Consider the following 17863-nt stretch of genomic DNA (forward strand, 5'->3'; position numbering starts at 1 on the left):
CAGAAGACTCTTTATCTCCAATTAACTATCAGAAAACATGAAGTGGAGCTGTGGCTTAAAGTAGTAAAGCACTAGCCTTAAGGGAAAGATCTCAGGGACAGCACCCAGGCCCTGGGTTCAAGCCCCATCATAGACAAAAAAAAAAAAAAGTAGAGCAGTCCATATGGCCCATATGCCTTTGCCCACTGGGTTATTGTATTTTATTCCCACTCTAATATTTCTCAGAAAAATCTCAATATTACTATTATTTAAAAATATTATTTATTATTTAAATTTCAAGGCATGCAGCATTCTAAAAACACAGATGACTAATTCTTGCCTTCCCACTGAGGGAGTCAGGAAGAAATGACTACAGGCTGATCAACCCACAAAGGGTATGGGGTATCTCGTAGTACCCTGCAGACCTGAATGGAAGCAGGCAGCTGGCTCTGGGGAAAAGTAGAGAGGCTCTGAGCTCTCTACTGAGGCTGCCTGCCCCTGTACTGCTCCCTGGAGCTCTGTGCACCTCAAGGAGAGACAAGGTCACCGTTCCCTCAGAGCAGACCTGGTTTGCTCCACTTCAGCAACAATCTTGCAATGGCCTGTTCATGCTTCAGCAGCTGCCTTGCAGGGCTCCGCGCTAGAGTGTTCCCAGGCTACTAATATGGAATCATCTGTGGTGCAAAACCTGACCAAGAAGTTCTATCACGGGAAGGGGCAGGGAACAGGAGAGGATGGCGGATGGTGGTCTTCCTCCATCTGTGCTCACGCTGCCACCTAGTGTCCAAAATACATAAGAGCCCTAGGACGTGGACATTCTCAGATGTAGGAATGCGGATCAACCTAGCTGTAGATGGGTGATTTTAGAGTTGTACCTGGATTCAGTCAGCTCATGGTCCCCAGGTGCTCATGAGATACACTTCTGGTGGTTACCCTTTGCTTCCTTTTTATTGGGCGAAAAAATGGGCAGAGAAGAAAACCACATACAGAGAAGGTAAGCAAGGAGGAAGCCAATAAGCCTCACACAGAAGTAAGACCATTTGGTTATTTGAAATTGGATAGGGAATGGGGGAAAACAAGATGAGGGGTGAGGGTGGGGGGAGGGAAATGGGGACCAAGACATGTGAAAGGGTATCAATGTATGGGAATTAATGCACCATCTATCTGGCAAATATCATGTAACCCTTCTATTAATTACAATAAAAATATATGAAAAAAAAGAAAAAGAAAAAAAAAGAAGACCACTGTATCTGCACACCATCCTGCACTCCCTCTAAGTGCCAGCCATGGCAGCTTACAAACTTACATGAAACCCTCAAGGACTAGGGGAACAAATGCAGCTTTTCTGGGGAGGGGGAAAGACTGTTTTTGTTTTTTGTTTTGTTTTTGCCAGTTCTGGGGCTTGGACTCATGGCCTGGGCACCATTCTTGGACACTTTTTGCTCAAGGCTAGCACTCTGTCACTTGAGCCACAGCACCACTTTCCAGCTTTTTCTGTGTATGTGGTACCGAGGAATCAAACCCAGGGCTCCATGCATGCTAGGCACTGTACCACTAGGCCATACTCTCAGCCCCTGGAAAGACTGTTTAACTGTTTCGTACACAGAGATGTGTGTATGTGCACACACACATGCATGCATGCATGTGTGCTTATGTCCTGGAATTTGAACCCAGGGCCAGTGCACTACTGTCCCTCAGCCTTTTTGTTGCTGGTGCTCTACCATCTGAGCCACAGCTAAACTGCTGAATCACTGGACACTGGTGGTTAACTGGAAATGAAGTCTGGCTTCAAACCACAATTCGCAGATCTCAGTCTCCTGACGAGCTAACATTACGGGAATGAGCCACTGATGCACAGCTGTTATATCTTTTAAAATATGAATTTTATTATATTGTCCCTTTAAAGAAAGACCCTAACAGAAGGATATTAACTCATGGGCTTAGCTGGTTAATATCAGAGTGATTATAAGAAGGTACTAGACAAATCCCTATTGGAAAGTAAGTACTTCTAGAAATCATGTCATCTTGTGGTATTTTTCCAGGGTATTTTTTATTAGCTAATAGTAGTTATACAGAAGGGGATTTCACTATTACATCTTTACCTCCACACAGGTTCACCCTGCATGCCAAGCAACCTCCAGCACACGCATGCGCGCGCGCGCACACACACACACACACACACGTTCTGTACACACACTTATCTCTTGGCCTTCTAACAATGTTTCACAAAGCATTTTTAATTACTGTATGATAATTTCATAGTATGTGAGAGCTTAATACATATCTGATTTGTAATTATCAAACCAGGGCAATTCACATTCTGATCTCTTTGAAACAGTTCTCATTCCTGGTGGGAACATTCAAACTCCTCTTTTAGTTCTATGGAAGCAAGGCTGATGACACTGAACTCTTTCCACTTCTCTGTCTTCTGCTTCTGATCTAGACAATTACCACTTCCTAGACACCTCATCCCACGAAATATCATTGTAGGTCTACTCAGTCCTCTAGTCCTCTTATCCCATGTTCCTTCTGCCCTTTGTAAAGATGGGCTTAAATATCAAATGTGCTGTGAAGTCACTTCTGCATGTGTAAATGATTCCAGGGTTTGTTCTTTCTCCCTCTCTCTTAGCTAAAGTCTCTTATGCTTTGCTGTAGAATCCTCCGGATTACGGCTTCCCTCTTTCATGTGAAAGGTTTGCCTCGTATTTATTTAGCATACATAGTCCCAGAACCCCCATGTCATGAAGAAAAATTGGGAAGTTGTTTTATAGCCCCATGCATATTTGTTTAAGCATGAATTTGTGTCTAATGCCATGTTTGTATGAACTGGGATTTGCATGAGCATGCCTTTTCATCTCTATCCCAGACTTCAAGGAAGGATTTTTCTAAGTGCTAAAATAAGTAAAAACATCAACCCTGACACCTCCTATTAGACACCTCTCTCTACTTTTGCATCGGGAAGTAGTTATTATCCTGTCTACTCACCTGCTCCGACAGTTTTCACTCTGTGATAGAGAACATCTCAAGCAAAATACCAAAATTCAATTTCTGAACCTGAAGGAATTTAATTTCTCCTGCCTTCCCTTCTTAGGCTGAAGAAGGACTAGTCCTTCACATTTACATGAGGTAAAGAAAAAAAAATCCTCCTGGGGCTGGGAGTTTATCCTAGTGGTAGAGTGCTTGCCTAGCATGTATGAAGACCAGGCTTCGATTCCTTGGTACCACATACATAGAAAAAAAAAGCCGGAAGTGGTGCTGAGGCTCAAGTAGTCGAGTTCTAGCTTTGAGAAAAAAAATCCAAGGACAGTGCTCAGGCCCTGGGCTCAAGGCGAGGACTGGCAAAAAAAAAAAAAAGTGCTAAAAAAAATCCTCCTTTATCCTTCTCTATGCTTATGGTAACCCACCAAAACAGAAGCTTAGCACCTTAGGAATATTAGCACAAGAAATTATTCCTGCCAACTCTTCTCACCTCCTCCTCATCACAGAGTGATGAAAAATGACACTCTTGGGGACAGAAGGAATGTGAACTGTTAGCAGTTGCCACTCATCAGTCACCTGCCACCTTCACTGTGGCTTCACCTGGTCTATTGGAGCTTCGTGTCCACAGGCCTAGGCCATTGAGAGGACAAAGAGATCTGCTCTTTGCAATGCAGGCAGGAAGCCCGAGAGATGCCTAGCCCATCTGGAATTGCTACGCTGGAGGAATCACCTGGGTTTTCATCATTATTGCAGAAGAAATGAGCAAGAACCAAGTCCTGAACTCTGAATGCATTACACATTAGAGGTGTGGCAGAGTGTCCACTGAGGCAGTAAAGAGCCAACACGTCTGACCACACAGCCTTTGTCTATAAGGCTGGAGTGTGAGCAACAGAACAAGCCAAGCAGAGGCTGCCCAGCCATCTAGCTCTGCCTCTCGAGGAAACCAGACTACCTGCTACTCCGGTAGCTTTATTTCCACCACATTGGAAAATATATCCCCAGAACAAAAAAAAAAGCACTACAGTGGCCAGAAAAGGCCACACTGGGGAGGATTTGACACATGACACACAGGGGATATAGGTCCACTGACTCCTGCTTTCTGGGGACAGAGAGAGACAAAGTGGCCTGGAGTTGGCTTTCCATGTCCTTTCAGTGTGTTTACTGCAGGAAAGAAATAGTCAAGAACAGAGGGGTCTCTGAGTGGGAGACACTGGGGTGTGGACAAGGACTTTGCCTGTAAAGGACCACCCAGTCACCAAGACACGTGACCTGCACCTCAAACCTGCTCAGCTTCCAACACTGGCTTTGCTGCAGCTCTGTGAGCATCCATCCCCACAGGACTCCCTCTCCTTGAAATCTGATCTGCACTTGGCTTCTGTAGCACCCGTGTTGGCTCTTTACTGCCTCAGTGGACACTCCTCCACACCTCTAATGTTTAATGCATGTAGACTTCAGGACTTGGTTCTTGCTCATTTCTTCTGCAATAACGATGAAAATCCAGGTGATTCTTCCAGCATAGCAATTCCAGATGTGCGCAGCCAGCTGACTGCTGAACCCTGCTGCATAGACAAGGCAAACATCTCACCACATTTCAACATCCAACTTCAGATCTCCCCCTGGCACTCGGATGCTAGAATCTGAGGAGAATTCCTAGCAGCCACTACATGGCTAGACTGGGACCCATTCAGGAAAAGGCCAAAGTTTATATGTATCTTGAAGTTTACAAGTTCTGTGCACAGCCAGCTGACTGCTGAACACTGCAGCATAGACAGGGGAAACATCTCACCACATTTGAACATTCAACTTCAGATCTCCCAACCCCAAATGTGAACTGCTCACATCCTTCTCCAGTTCACAGAATGGTCTCTGCCTCCATCTCTTCAAAGCAGCACTTCAGAACTGTCATGGACTCTTCTTTTCTTCTCATTCACATCATCAAATATAGCCAATTTTTCTTTCAACACATGTATATCCTCCTTATACACATATGCTATGACCTTCCCACCCTGCTATTGCTGCCTTGTTGAAGAAAATATTTTATAACTCCAAGATGGTCTCCCTGTCCTGAATGTCTGTGTGTGTCTGTGTGTGTGTGTGTGTCTGTGTGTGTCTGTGTGTGTGTGTGCGCGCGTGCATGTGTACACGTACACATGTGAGTGTGCCTTTAGGCAGACAATTTTTTTAGCCCGTTCTCCTCACATTTTGCTCAAAACCCCCTGAGATCTCCCTCATCTATTCATAGCCAAAGTTCTACAGCACTGACCTGCCCCTCCCCCTGACAATCCTCCCTAATTCCACTCTACCACCTGGGTACCCCACAACTACCCCCAATGTATAAAGTCCATGCAACTTACATTAAAATACATATTTACATACACAGTATAGTTATATGTACTTTAAAATAAAAATATTAGAAACAATTGAAATTTACACAATAGTGAAATTATTATCTATATATCAGTGGAGCCAAACAATGGAGTACTATCAGCCATTAAAAGTAAATGGAACCAGATGATTGTGGCTCACACCTGTAATCCTAGCTCTTTGGGAGGCTTAGATCTGAGGATCACAGTTGGAAGCTAACTGCAGCAGGAAAGTCCATAAGAGACTTTTGTTCATCCAATTATCCATGGGGGGAAAAGAGCCAAAAGTAGAAGTATGGACCAAGTGATACAGTGCTTGAGCAAACACGTTCAGATACACTGCTCAAGACCAGAACAAAGAAGAGAAGAGAGGAGAACGGAAGAGAGGAGGACAGAAGAGAGGAGAGAGGAAAGAGGAAGAGAGGAAGAGAAGAAGAGAGGGAGAGAGGGAGAGAGGGAGAGAGGAAGAAAGGAAGAGAGGGAGAGGGGAGAAAGGAGAGAGAAGAGGGAAGAGAGAAGAGGGAAGGGAAGGGAAGGGAAGGGGGAGGGGAGGGAGGGAGGGGAGGAGATTTGGTGTGGTGGCAGTATCGGAAGTATCAGTGTTCAAGTCCAGCATAAAAAGTTATTGATATAGAGATTCCCCTCTTGAATACTTGTTTGTTAAACACATCATTTGAAATATGATGTAAAAGTCAATGTTAATAAATTCTTTAATAAAAATAAAGTTATTGAGACCTTCATCTCACCAAATAACCTGAATGAGGTAGCATGTAATCCTGTGAGGAGCAAAACAAGGCCACTCTCAGTCCAAAATCTAAGACTTCTATCAAAAAAAAAAAAAGAAGAAAAATAATAAAACAATAAACAAGTAAAAGCAAAGTCTGGGACGTGGCTTAAGTGGCTGTCCTGCAAGTACAAAACCCTGAATTCCAACCTAAGTACTGCCAGAGATAGAGACAGACAGATAAACAGACAGACAGACAGACAGACAGACAGACAGACAGACAGACAGACATGAAGGACAAAGGATGCAGCTCAGTAGTACAACACTTCCACAACATGCATGAGAAGAGGAAGGAAAAAGAAAAAAAGACATGGAAATATTCATAACCTAGTATTAACTAAGATTGCAGAATATTTATATGTCTCATGAGTTTAACACAGGTCGCATCTTTGGAGTTTGGAACTGAGAATTATGTCCTATATGCTATATAGCACCTAGCAAGTTTCCCTCAATAGATTCGTGTTCACTTTTATAATTGGAGATAAAGAATAAGTTCTCAACAAAAATAAAAATTGGAACAGGGCACCAGTGACTCATGCCTGTAATCTTAGCTACTCAGGAGGATGAAATCTGAAGAGCACAGTTTAAAGCCATCCTTGACAGGAAACTTTATGAAACTCTTATCTCTCTTTAACCACCAGAAAACTGTAAGTGGCTTGAACATTAGCCTTGAGCAAAAGAGCTCACAAACAGTGCCCAGGCCCAGAGTTCAAGCCCCATGACCAACAAAAAAATAAAATAAAAATTGGAACCAAATTTTAAATTTTCTTTAAAAGTTTTCAACTACACATCTATTTCCTAGAATTACCCATTTACATTTATATTTTTTTTGCCAGTCATGGGGCATGAACTCAGGGCCTGAGCACTGTCCTTGGACTTTCTCAAGGCTAGTGCTCTACCCCTTGAGCCACAGCATCACTTCCAGCTTTTTGTCTAGGTATGTGGTACCAAGGAATCGAACCCCAGCCTTTGTGCATGCTAAGCAAACACACTACCACTAGGCCAAACTCCCAGCCCACATTTACATTTTATAAAAGAGTTGAGAAGCCTCATACTTTTGCTTTTGCATGTTTTACATTCCTTCATTTTCACTCTAGATTTCTAAAACAGAAAGCCTTCTTTTGTTGTTACATTCATTCATTCATTCATTCATTCATTTTGCCAGTCCTGTGGCTTGAACACAGGGCCTGAGCACTGTCCTTTGGTTTTCCACAAGGCTAATGCTCTATCACTTGAGCCCCAGCACCACTACTTCCGGCTTTTCTATGTATGTGGTACTGAGGAATCAAACTTGGGTCTTCGTGCATGCTAGACAAGCACTCTACCATTAGGCCAAACTCATGGCCTTGTTGTTACTTTTGCTCTACCTATTTTCTAAACTCACAGGGGTAACACAATGAAACATTTGATTAAAATGGTCCAACAATACAATCATATAACATCAATTGCATTATATCAAAAATAACAACCAAAAATAAAAGTAGCTCTCTATTAAAATTTCTCAGCAAAATCACAAAACTTGGTAATAATTTCACAGGTGTACACATATCAAAATGTGTTAAATTGTACAATTTAAATAAGTGCTATCAATAATATCTTGGTAAAGATGTTAAATAAAATATCAAGAAATTGCATATGATTAAAAGGTCTCTCTCACCCATACATTCACAAACACAAAAGAACCACTCATTAAATGCTTCAGTACGTTTATTTACAAATGCAGCTAGACAGAAATGCTCACTAATTTCTGGAGATAACTTCTGGTATACAAATAAACCACGGTTATTTTTCATTATTGAAAATAAGCAGCTTTATTCTCAAATTCAATAGCCACAGTTCTGGTGGGAAAAAAGAGCTCCCCTCATTGAGTAAATTGTGCAGAAACTCAATTATTTTCCTATCGCATTACACAGGCGGAAAGAATACAAAAAGCAAATTTAGGAGTGGATTTCAATGAAATTTCCATGTGGTTCCACATTAACTTAGCATACATTACAATAAACAAAGCAAGTGCCATTACATATTTATATTAACTATTTCAGAAAATGTTCAAGGAACCTTTTTTAAAAAATGAAACAAGAAAATACCCTCTTCAAAACACCACTCAAGTGTCAAACTAGATCACTATCAGCCTCAAAAAAATATTTTTTGCAGTTCTTGTTTTTTCCTTGTGCATTTTTTAGAATGCTGAATTTAAAAAGCAAATACTGCACTTTTTTCCACACGCATAATTACCTTCTTATAAATAAACATCAAAAATCCAGAATCTACTAAAACTACAGTATTCCTATATAATCTAATGAGGCAAAAAAAAAGTTATTTAAAAAAGAGGGGGGAAGGACATACAACATGTATTTATAGATCTAAATCAGCAGCAACCATCTCTTCTTCTATCTGCAACAGTGCTTTCGAATGGAGGCTTACGTCACATGGCAGTTGGCCGTCCGGCTGATCAGACAAGGAGAGAAGAGAGAGAAGTGCTTAAATTCAGAAAGATGTTACCATCGGCACAGGGGATACAATGCAGCCATCACTCCAGAGTGGCCCAACAAGGCAGAAAGAGTCACCTGTCACTCAGCTTAGGATAAAGCTAGGCAAATCACAGCCTCTGGACTCTCCGATTTTTTATTGTTTAAAAAAAAGAAAGAAGAAAATATAGATAGATAGATAGATTGCTGATATAGAAAGAAACTGCACTCAAGTCTCTATTATATGCTCCAAAGGAGAGAAAGGCATGGACAATTTTATGATGAGTCCAAAAATCAATTCTATTTGGCTTTGGAATAGAGAGAAACACACACACACGTTCACACACCCCCAACCCCCACCACCACATGGCTCATGTCCAGCCTTGACATTCTCCAGCCTCAGCATCAGTGTCCAGGGAAGAAGTAGACAGCTGAGCAAAAAAGGCTGAGATGCCACTGATAGAGAGAGTCGATGGGACGCCACCCATTACCAAAGCACTCTTCACATTAGGGGCCACATAAATACCTCTGCGTTCAAAAGCAAATGGCTTTGCTGATACAACTTGTAACACCCTTTCATAATAAGGAAGAAACACGTTACCAGTGTCAAGGATCAGCATAAATACAGCAGTAATTAATTGTCTTGCTGTAGCTAGAAATTATATACAATCTAATCATGCTATCCTACATTATGTATTTTATAACAGGAATACATGCTGAGCACTTGGAAGTTTTTGAAAAACTCCATTGTACCAGCATTGACACTGAAACACGATATAATCAGGATAAAGGTTCTCTGTTATTTTAGAATATATATTGTATGCACTGAAATACAATTACATATTTGCAGTAAGCATAAGTTGACATTCTTTAATTATTTAAATGATCATTTTCAAACTTGGTCACAGACTAAATCACATAACCAAACCTCATTTATAGATGACAGAAATACGCTGACGATGTAGTTAATTAAGTAGCTGATCACAGCTTACTGGAAGATTCATCTGTACTGTCCCTTGGATTGACTGCATTCTTAAATCTTTGTTCTCGCAAACAAAATAAGGCAATTGCCCTGACTTTGGGGTACACCTTCCTCTCTGGTTCCTCCAGCCCATGACGCCCCCTCCCCTACTCTAGCTAGAACCCTGAGCAGGGCCCATCCACTACACACCCTCTCTGAAGAGGAACAGACTAAGATCTCCAGGGCCCAGAACTGGAGGGGGAGGTGGCTGCAGGCTCAGGATAAGGCGAGGGAACCCTCGGCCTCCTCAAAAGGCAAGAAATTTTCTCTTTGATTTGCTCTCTTACATTTGAATCTGAGATAGCAGTCGTTGCAGTACAATTGGTGGTTTCTGATTCTGACTTCAGCTCCTGAGGATGAGCCGCCAAGGTCACACGCGCAGGACACACACTGTGGCAACAAAAAAGAATACTCACAAATTAGTTGGCTCCAGCAAGTTCAAGCTACCATCAGAAAAGAAAGAAAAATAACAAAGCAGAATGCAGCCTCTAAGCTCTTGGATATAGCTCAACAAAGGGGAAACAAAATGAAAGGCCAAGAGATGATTAGACACATGATTAGTAGATAAAATTAAGCCAGACAGGTAAGACATTAAAGACCTCATAGAGCCAATGTTAACAGACAAGATGACTATTCCTAAATTTATTTGAGGCAGAAAAAGTCAAAATAATTTACTGATGGGCAAAAAGAAATTCAGATTCTTTCCCACCCCCCTACAGGGGGACTGGAGGACATTTCCACATAAAAGAATTATTAGAAATGAACAGAGATACCTGGCGAATATAACTGTAACCCCTCTAAGACATTACCCCAACAATACAAAATATAAAATATTAAAAATAATTTTTAAAAAGGAAATGAACAGAGATTGGGTTTCTGCCTCTCTACTCTGGGATGGGCCAATCCCAGAGATTTGGGGGTCTCCGTCTGGCAAGGATCCCAGTGGGTATGTCACTTCAAGCTGGGGATTTCGGCTTCATGGGCTCTGACACTACTCTGACTTCCTGACTAGGACAACACAAGCCAGTGGTGGACAGGCCTACAACACAAACTGTGCTCTGTAGGACTTCAGAACCCACAGCAGAGAGAGACTTCTGTTCTGACTCAATTGCAAGTTCAAAAAAGAAAATCAAATTTCTCCTCTAGAGGCAGAAACTGCAAAACAAATGATTACAGCCCCAGTTCCTTCTAGGTACAAAACCTGTCAGGTATACACCAGCTGTGCAATCGTGAAAATATTTACACAGCTTTTCCTTACACATTCTCTGTATTAGAGTTAAGGCTCTGATACTGTGAGAATTGCATTGTCCCTATGCTGTTGGTAACAGTGGCAAATTATATTTCAAGCAAGCCTGTGACAGCCATGTTAAAGAACACATTTATACATGGGACATTTTTTATTTATAGAATAGTAATGGATTAGATTTGGCAAATGCATCGATGCCCCAGAGTTCCTTTTCACAGCTAGGACGTAGTATGGTACAAGCACCACGGAGCAGCAAGCAATATGCGTTTGGAGCACAGCACTGAAACGCAGCACACGCCTCCATCTAGCTGGTTAGCTTCCCCTCCAACCACACCCAGCCACTCAAAGCAGCCATGCGCTCCCCAGGCAAAGCTTTTGCAGGCCCATGAGCCATTCTGTCTCTGTCTCACCTTAAAACAATGTAAATGGTAACAAAGCCCCAGAGACTCGATGATCATGGCAGCTCCTTTGCCCAGAATGTTATTACAATAGGAGCACGTGCGCTTCCCACTCACTGACCTAGATACAGAACGAGGAGGGGAGAACAGGCTTGTAACTATGCCGTGCAACAGTACATCTCATCACTACCAATAAGGAACGTCTAACAAAGTCTCAGCCAGGTGGGTGCTGGTGAATCACGCCTATCATCCTCAGGAGGCTGAGATGTGAAGATTGAGATTCAAAGCCACCCTAGGCAGGAAAAAGCCAGCAGTGGAGCTGTGGCTCAAGTGGTAGAGTGCCGGTCCTGAGCAAAAGAAGGTCAGGGACAGCGCCCAGGCCTGAGTTCAAGCTCCAGGCCTGGGGAAGGAAAGAAGGAAGGAAGGAAGGAAGGAAGGAAGGAAGGAAGGAAGGAAGGAAGGAAGGAAGGAAGGAAGGAAGGAAGGAGGGTGGGAGGGTGAAAGGAAGGAAGGAAGGAAGGAAGGAAGGAAGGAAGGAAGGAAGGAAGGAAGGAAGGAAGGAAGGGAAGGGAAGGGAGGGAGGGAGGGAGGAAGGGGCTATATATAATCTTTTGGAGAAACAGGTAACCTGGAATGAAGCCCATGGTATCCTTTAACCTTTGACACCAGCTCACCTCAAGGAATGGTTCCGGTTGCTTGGTATACTTGGTGCCCTGTTAGAGCACATAGAATCTCAGCAATACCTTTCTATCTCTGAGCCTTTATAGCCTGCCAATTGAACTCCAGAACACACAACTCCAGTCATGGCAAACTACCCATCAGAAGACCACAAGTATTCCTGGCCTCCTTAGCAAGGCACTAGAGTCCTCTACTACAGTCTTCTCATCTTAGTTTTCATTCTTGCTTAGTCATTTAACCTTCTAGTTAGAAACACGAGTGCAAACACTGAAAGACATGGCTAGATATTGCCTCTTTGCTGCGGAGAGAAGGGGGATTTCTGATTTAATTAAAACTTAAGGTGCTTGAATCTCCCAGCATTAGTCCAGAATCACAGAGGCACTGGACAGTGCATGGCTGTCCAGGGTCAAGTATGCTGGAGGACCTTCTTGTAGATGAAGACTATCTCAGAACAGGGAAGAAAGCCTACAGTCTGCCTCTGTTTCTCTTCTCTTAGCATGGTGTTCTGGGTGAGCAAATTACACAGGTTTTGCCTCTCCCAACAAACTGGCCATTAAATCCTTCCCTCTTTTCTCTGAATTGAAATGCTTCAGCAGACCCCAATTGCAAAGTAGAAGAGGATGGTACAAGTTAAAAACAAACAAACCTTTTGGATTCTATAAACTGCTTTCATACTTGGTATCGAACAATCCTAGCATCAATCTATTTCAACTTTTAAGGTACTTTATTTGTGATAAAAAGTATTAGATGCCAAAAGGACTTTGCAGTATTCTGGGAGAACTCCATAGAGAAGTATTTCTGTCGGAAGTAAGTGTGGCACAAAAGACCTGTAGAGAAGCCACGAAGATTTCAAAACGTCACTCACACTGAGCCCAAGGCTTGATCCCACAGAACAAGGCAAGCGGCTTCCCAGGATGTTACCAAACTCACACACTCCCCGCATCAACATGACCTATAGAACCCAGCTGCTTATTATAACCTGGACAATGTCAGCAACCAAACAGGCTGCAAGCAATGATTGTTATTCCAAATCCCCCCAAAAGAAATCTAACCTTCAATTGTTTGCTTGTTTGTTAACAGTTTCCTGGCAATACAGCTTGAAGACAGTTTTTCTTCCAACCTTGTTTCCTAAAAAGTCAGTTTCTACCATGATGTCATAAAGCTAATCAAACATTTTACAATACTGTTTTTACTCAGAAATGAGAAAGTCATTCATGAGCCACCACCATATGGTTTTGTCATTCTACAAGAAGAACTACTCAGGCACATCCTATAGCTAAGACCCTGCCCACAGCACAGGCAAGGAGACCCCAAAAATAAGCAGTTGACTTTAAGGCCTCTGGTGGTTTTACTAGGCAACCACAGATATTACTAGGGCAGCACAGAACAGCACTGAGACAGCATCTCCATTGAACATGACACACTCCAGAAGGTTTGAATTTCTTCCTTTTTTTTTCATGGAAGTCTTGGCCAAGACGTAGAGAAAGTCTCCAAGACAAAATACTCCTAGGACCAAAGGGAAGGGGCCTTACCTGTTGCGAAGCTGAGACCCCGACTGCAAAGTGGAAGGGGAATGGCTGCGTGGAGTAGGGGACTGTGAGGTCACCATGCCCAGGACGGTGGTCTTCGCCGAGCCAGCTGAAGAGGAGGGGATGCTGGACGCGGGGTTCCGCATGTAGGCACGGTTTGATGTGGACAGTAGCTGAGGTGGTGGGCGACTGAAGTCCTGAACAGAAGAGGAGGCAGAGACACCTGCGGACTGACTGTGCCAGGGAGACTGCCTCCAAGACCAGGAGCGGGGGGAGTCCAGGTTATCTAGAGACTCGCCTCTGAAACACACACAGGACAGGCCGAAATCATGAGCTATTCAACTGGAAATCTACTCCACACGTCAGCCAATGTGCCCCTGGAATATGCACTTTTATGCATTTCCTAGGCAGGTGTGACTGAGTTATGTATAAAACTGCTTCAACAAGTCAATTGTTCCTCATCATCAATGGCACAAGACATTTCACATTTCAAATAATCCTAGTTTTATTTGCTTGATGTTTTAATAAAAGAATGAATAGAAACCAAGGTTAAAAAGAAAAACATTTTTTTAATTAAGAACATGTTTACTTCTCCCTTAGAACTTTTAATGATTGAAATTTATACATCTTAAAGCCCTTCAGAATTTACCCAAAAATTTACTTGAAGCACTTGAAGAGATGAACTAAGGTAGACATTTTTTGTCAAAGTATTTATTTACCTTAATCTTTACAACACTAGATAAGATACGTGTGTATTGATACTAGGACATGGAACTCAAGACCTCAAGCTTTCACTGGTCTTTTTTATTTAAGGCAGGTGCTCTTGACCTGCCAGTTTTTTATTTTTTGAAAACTTATTAGAGATAAGAGTTCCATCCAGGTTGGCTTTGAACTTCAATCCTCATATTTCAATCTCCTGAACAGCTAGGAGGTGTGAGTCACTACCTCCCAGTTTAGACAAAATACTTTTAATTGCCCAGAAGTTAGCTTGTCCTTAGGAGGAACCATGGAGAGTGGCCCTAGCTTTCAAACCAAAGTTGTTCTGATTCCCACATGAATCTTGAGAGGTGCTTGTTCATTTGTCCCCCAGAACCCTAAATCTCAACAACTGTTCAACGTCCCTTTCCCTGAAATTGAATACATTGGATTTAACTCAACATTGACTTTAATACAAATTTTAGAGAAATCTCTCAAAAAACTGAACACTAGAATTAATACTGATCTACCAAAGGTAACTCAAAATTGTCGTCAGACTTGTGCCTGATATGTAATAGCATCTTTTCCTACTTCCATTCTCTCCCTTAGCCTTAAGTAAGCTGAAAAGCAAAAGAGGCTCATTCTCCAGCCCCAATAGCCATCATGCATGGCTATTGGCCGGCCCAGCAGAGAGGAAGTAATTCTTGTAGTCTCACCTTCTCATCATCCCAGGCAGACAAATGGGCTCTTTATTCACACTGGAGCTGCGCTGGCGGATCCAGCTGTTGTCATTGTGGAGGGAGGTCCTCTTCCTCATTTCCTGGAGGATTTGCTGTCTCTCCAACTCTGCCCCCGAGGGAACTGGATCCTTCTTGGAGCTCCTCTGTGAAAAGCCAGCGCTCCCAATTTGGTCTAAATATTTGCTGCTTCCTAAATTAAAAGCACAGAACAACAACAAATCAGGAATAATACAGAAAATAAGGTAGTAGGCTAAGAGCCTGGCCTAGTGGTAGAGTGCTTGCCTAGCATGCACAAAGACATGGGTTCAATTCCTTAGTACCACACATATAGAAAAAGCCAGAAGTGGTGCTGTGCCTCAAGTGGTTAAGCTCTAGCCTTGAGAAAACCCAAGGACAGTGCTCAAGCCCTGAGTTCAAGCCCCAGGACTGGTAAAAACAAAGGAAAGGAAAGCAAAGAAGATAGAGATAGTAGATAAACGTCCCAAGATAGCTCATATGAGACATTATGCACACATGCTAACATTGTCCATTTCCAGTAAGGTGGCTGTATGAGAACAAAAAGTAACTCCCTGCTTCCTATTTCTGTAAGTTCTAGTCCCACACCTGAAGCACTGGGGAGAATGCACTGGGGATGAACACAGAGGCTGCCTGCAAAAGTGAAGAACAAGTACACATTACAGCAATGTTCCAACGAAACATTCGAGAACACTGTTGTCTTCCACTTTTTCCTTTCTTCCTAAATCCCATCAGTTAAGCACATACTTAGCTGTTACAACTATGAAAGGAAACAGGGATGTTTTCTTTAAAAAAAAGGGGGGGGGGCAGAGCTTGGCCTAGTGATAGAGTGCTTGCCTAGCATGGTTAAAGACCCAGGATCCATTCCTTGGTACCACATTCATAGAAAAAGCCAGAAGTGATGCTGTGGCTCAAGTGGCAGGACGCTAGCCCTGAGAAAGCCCAAGGACAGTGCTCAGGCCCTGAGTTCAAGCCCAAGGACTGGCAAAAAAAATGCCAGGCACTGGTAGCTCATGCCTATAATCCTAGTTTCCCAGGAGGCTAAGATCTGAGGATCACGGTTCAAACCAGCTGGAATAGGAAAATCTGTGAGACTCTTATTTCCAATTAACCACCCAAGAACTAGAAGTGGCACTATAGCTAAAAGTAGTAGAGCACTAGCCTTGAGCAAGAACTCAGGGATAGTGCTCAGACCCCAAGTTAGAGCCCCATGACTGGGGAGAAGGTGGGGGAGCGAAGGGGGGAACTTAAAGAGAAGATGAGAAGACTGGATTTATGCCTGGCTGACATGGCCGAAGTTTTCTTGGGCCATAAGTAATATGTCAGTAATAAAGTTTGTAGGAATAAGAGCTTATTTATTACCTAAAAGTTGTCACATTTGTTTCTGTTATAACACTTACATAACTTAAATTATAATAATGAGGGCTTTGTCTCTTGGATTTGCTAATTAATATCCACAATTTTCAAGTGTCATGCCAGTCTTTGTTCATAGGAGGAAACTCTACCTATGGATTAATTTTCTTTCTTTCTATAGATTCACTGCTATTGTCATTCTTACAAAGTCTCTGAAACCACAGACTGTGCTTGAGTTCTTTCCAATCATCAGTGAGCAGATATACCTAAGTCTTTTTATACTTATTCACAAGTAGGACAGTTTATCAATTTCATCAGGTTTTACATAAAACATTTTCTATTTCACAAAGTCCTATTGCCATAACCAGGTTATTTCACCAAATATTTAATGATTTCTATTGGCTGCAACTCAGGATTTTACAATTGGTTAGTAAAGGGAAGAAGAGATACTGAAAATAAAAATAACAGTGGGGCATGGTGGCTCATGCCTGTAACACTAGCTACTTGGGAGACTGAGATCTGAGGATCGCCATTTAAAGCCAGCTGGGTCACTGAAGAATGTGAGACTTATCTCCAATTAATCACTAGAAAATGGGAAGTGGGGCTTTGTGGCTTCAGGGGTAGAGCAGTAGCCTTGAGTTGAAGAGCTCAGGGACAGTGCCCAGGCCCAGAGTTCAAGCCTCACGACCAACAAAAATGAATAAATATAAAAAGACTAGACACAAAACAGAATTATGAGCTGGCTACAATGGCAGTTATTGCACTAGCAGGCCCTATGTTTTATTCAGAGCAGGATATAATCACCACAGTCCAGAAGTGCTTCATGGAAGACAGAAGTGCGTAAACTAGAATTTTAATGATGGCTAGGGTCAAGTTCAGGGTGAAAGAGATGGAAAATCCAAACGCTAAAAGGCACAAAGACCAGAAGAACCTTATCACAAAGTATCTGCTAAGTTGAGACTTTAGAGAGAGGATAATGTCATCGTTAAACATTTCACTAAGTTCTTGAAGAACAACAAAAAAAATACTGCAAAATAAAAGCCAAGATAGTGGCAGATCCTACATGTCAAAGCAAGAAGCAAAGACAGGACCAAAAGCACTAATGGGAACTAAGTCAATTTTATAAGCTTCAACCACAAGTTACCAACTACCTACCACTCACTTCCAGAGCTAACAGATACAGTTTGCTCATATATTTCCCTCTTAGCAACTGAAAGACAACACATAAAAAAAGTTGGATTTTTGTTGTTGTCATTAATTGCATTTGTACACTAGAAATACGTGTCAATCAGAGGTTGTATTTCCCCACACATCAGCAGTGAGCTAGAGCTGGGGGCAGGGAAGGGGTGTCTGTCCACTTCAGTCCTTTCCTGGACCTTCACCACTTTGGGTAAGTGCCCAGTATCTATTTGTACAAACTCTGCCTGAAATGACACTTGTTGCTTTTTCTTAGTGATGCAAGTTCATACTAATAATTCCAGGTTCCAAATTATGTTCACAGTTAGTGAAATAATCAATTTCCATTTTTTGATATATTTAAATATAGAACTTCAAATTTGTGTGATATAATGCAGAAATATTTTCTGACCTATTTCTTTAGCAGCCAGATGAAAT

At 42.2% G+C, this 17863-nt stretch overlaps 1 protein-coding gene across 7 annotated transcripts in view; it reads right to left on the bottom strand.

Moving 5' to 3' along the window:
* Positions 1 to 7887: 7887 nt before the first annotated feature.
* Positions 7888 to 17863, bottom strand: part of Lmo7 (LIM domain 7) — a 144333-nt gene continuing 134357 nt past the window's right edge. For 6 of the 7 annotated variants that reach the window (XM_090342022.1, XM_090342019.1, XM_090342018.1 and 3 more), the window contains 5 exons: positions 14858 to 15071; positions 13449 to 13745; positions 11251 to 11359; positions 9882 to 9984; positions 7888 to 8553 (listed from right to left, as the gene is read on the bottom strand). In XM_090342022.1, the coding sequence (XP_090198148.1) occupies positions 8531 to 8553; positions 9882 to 9984; positions 11251 to 11359; positions 13449 to 13745; positions 14858 to 15071 (746 nt within the window). In that variant the 3' untranslated portion in view covers positions 7888 to 8530. The remainder of the gene's footprint in view (positions 8554 to 9881; positions 9985 to 11250; positions 11360 to 13448; positions 13746 to 14857; positions 15072 to 17863) is intronic. The other variant, XM_090342024.1, reaches the window with a different exon arrangement.

The sequence above is a fragment of the Megascapheus bottae genome, chromosome 11, assembly GCF_031878675.1.
Source record: "Megascapheus bottae isolate mThoBot1 chromosome 11, mThoBot2.hap1, whole genome shotgun sequence".
Classification (NCBI taxonomy): Eukaryota; Metazoa; Chordata; class Mammalia; order Rodentia; family Geomyidae; genus Megascapheus; species Megascapheus bottae.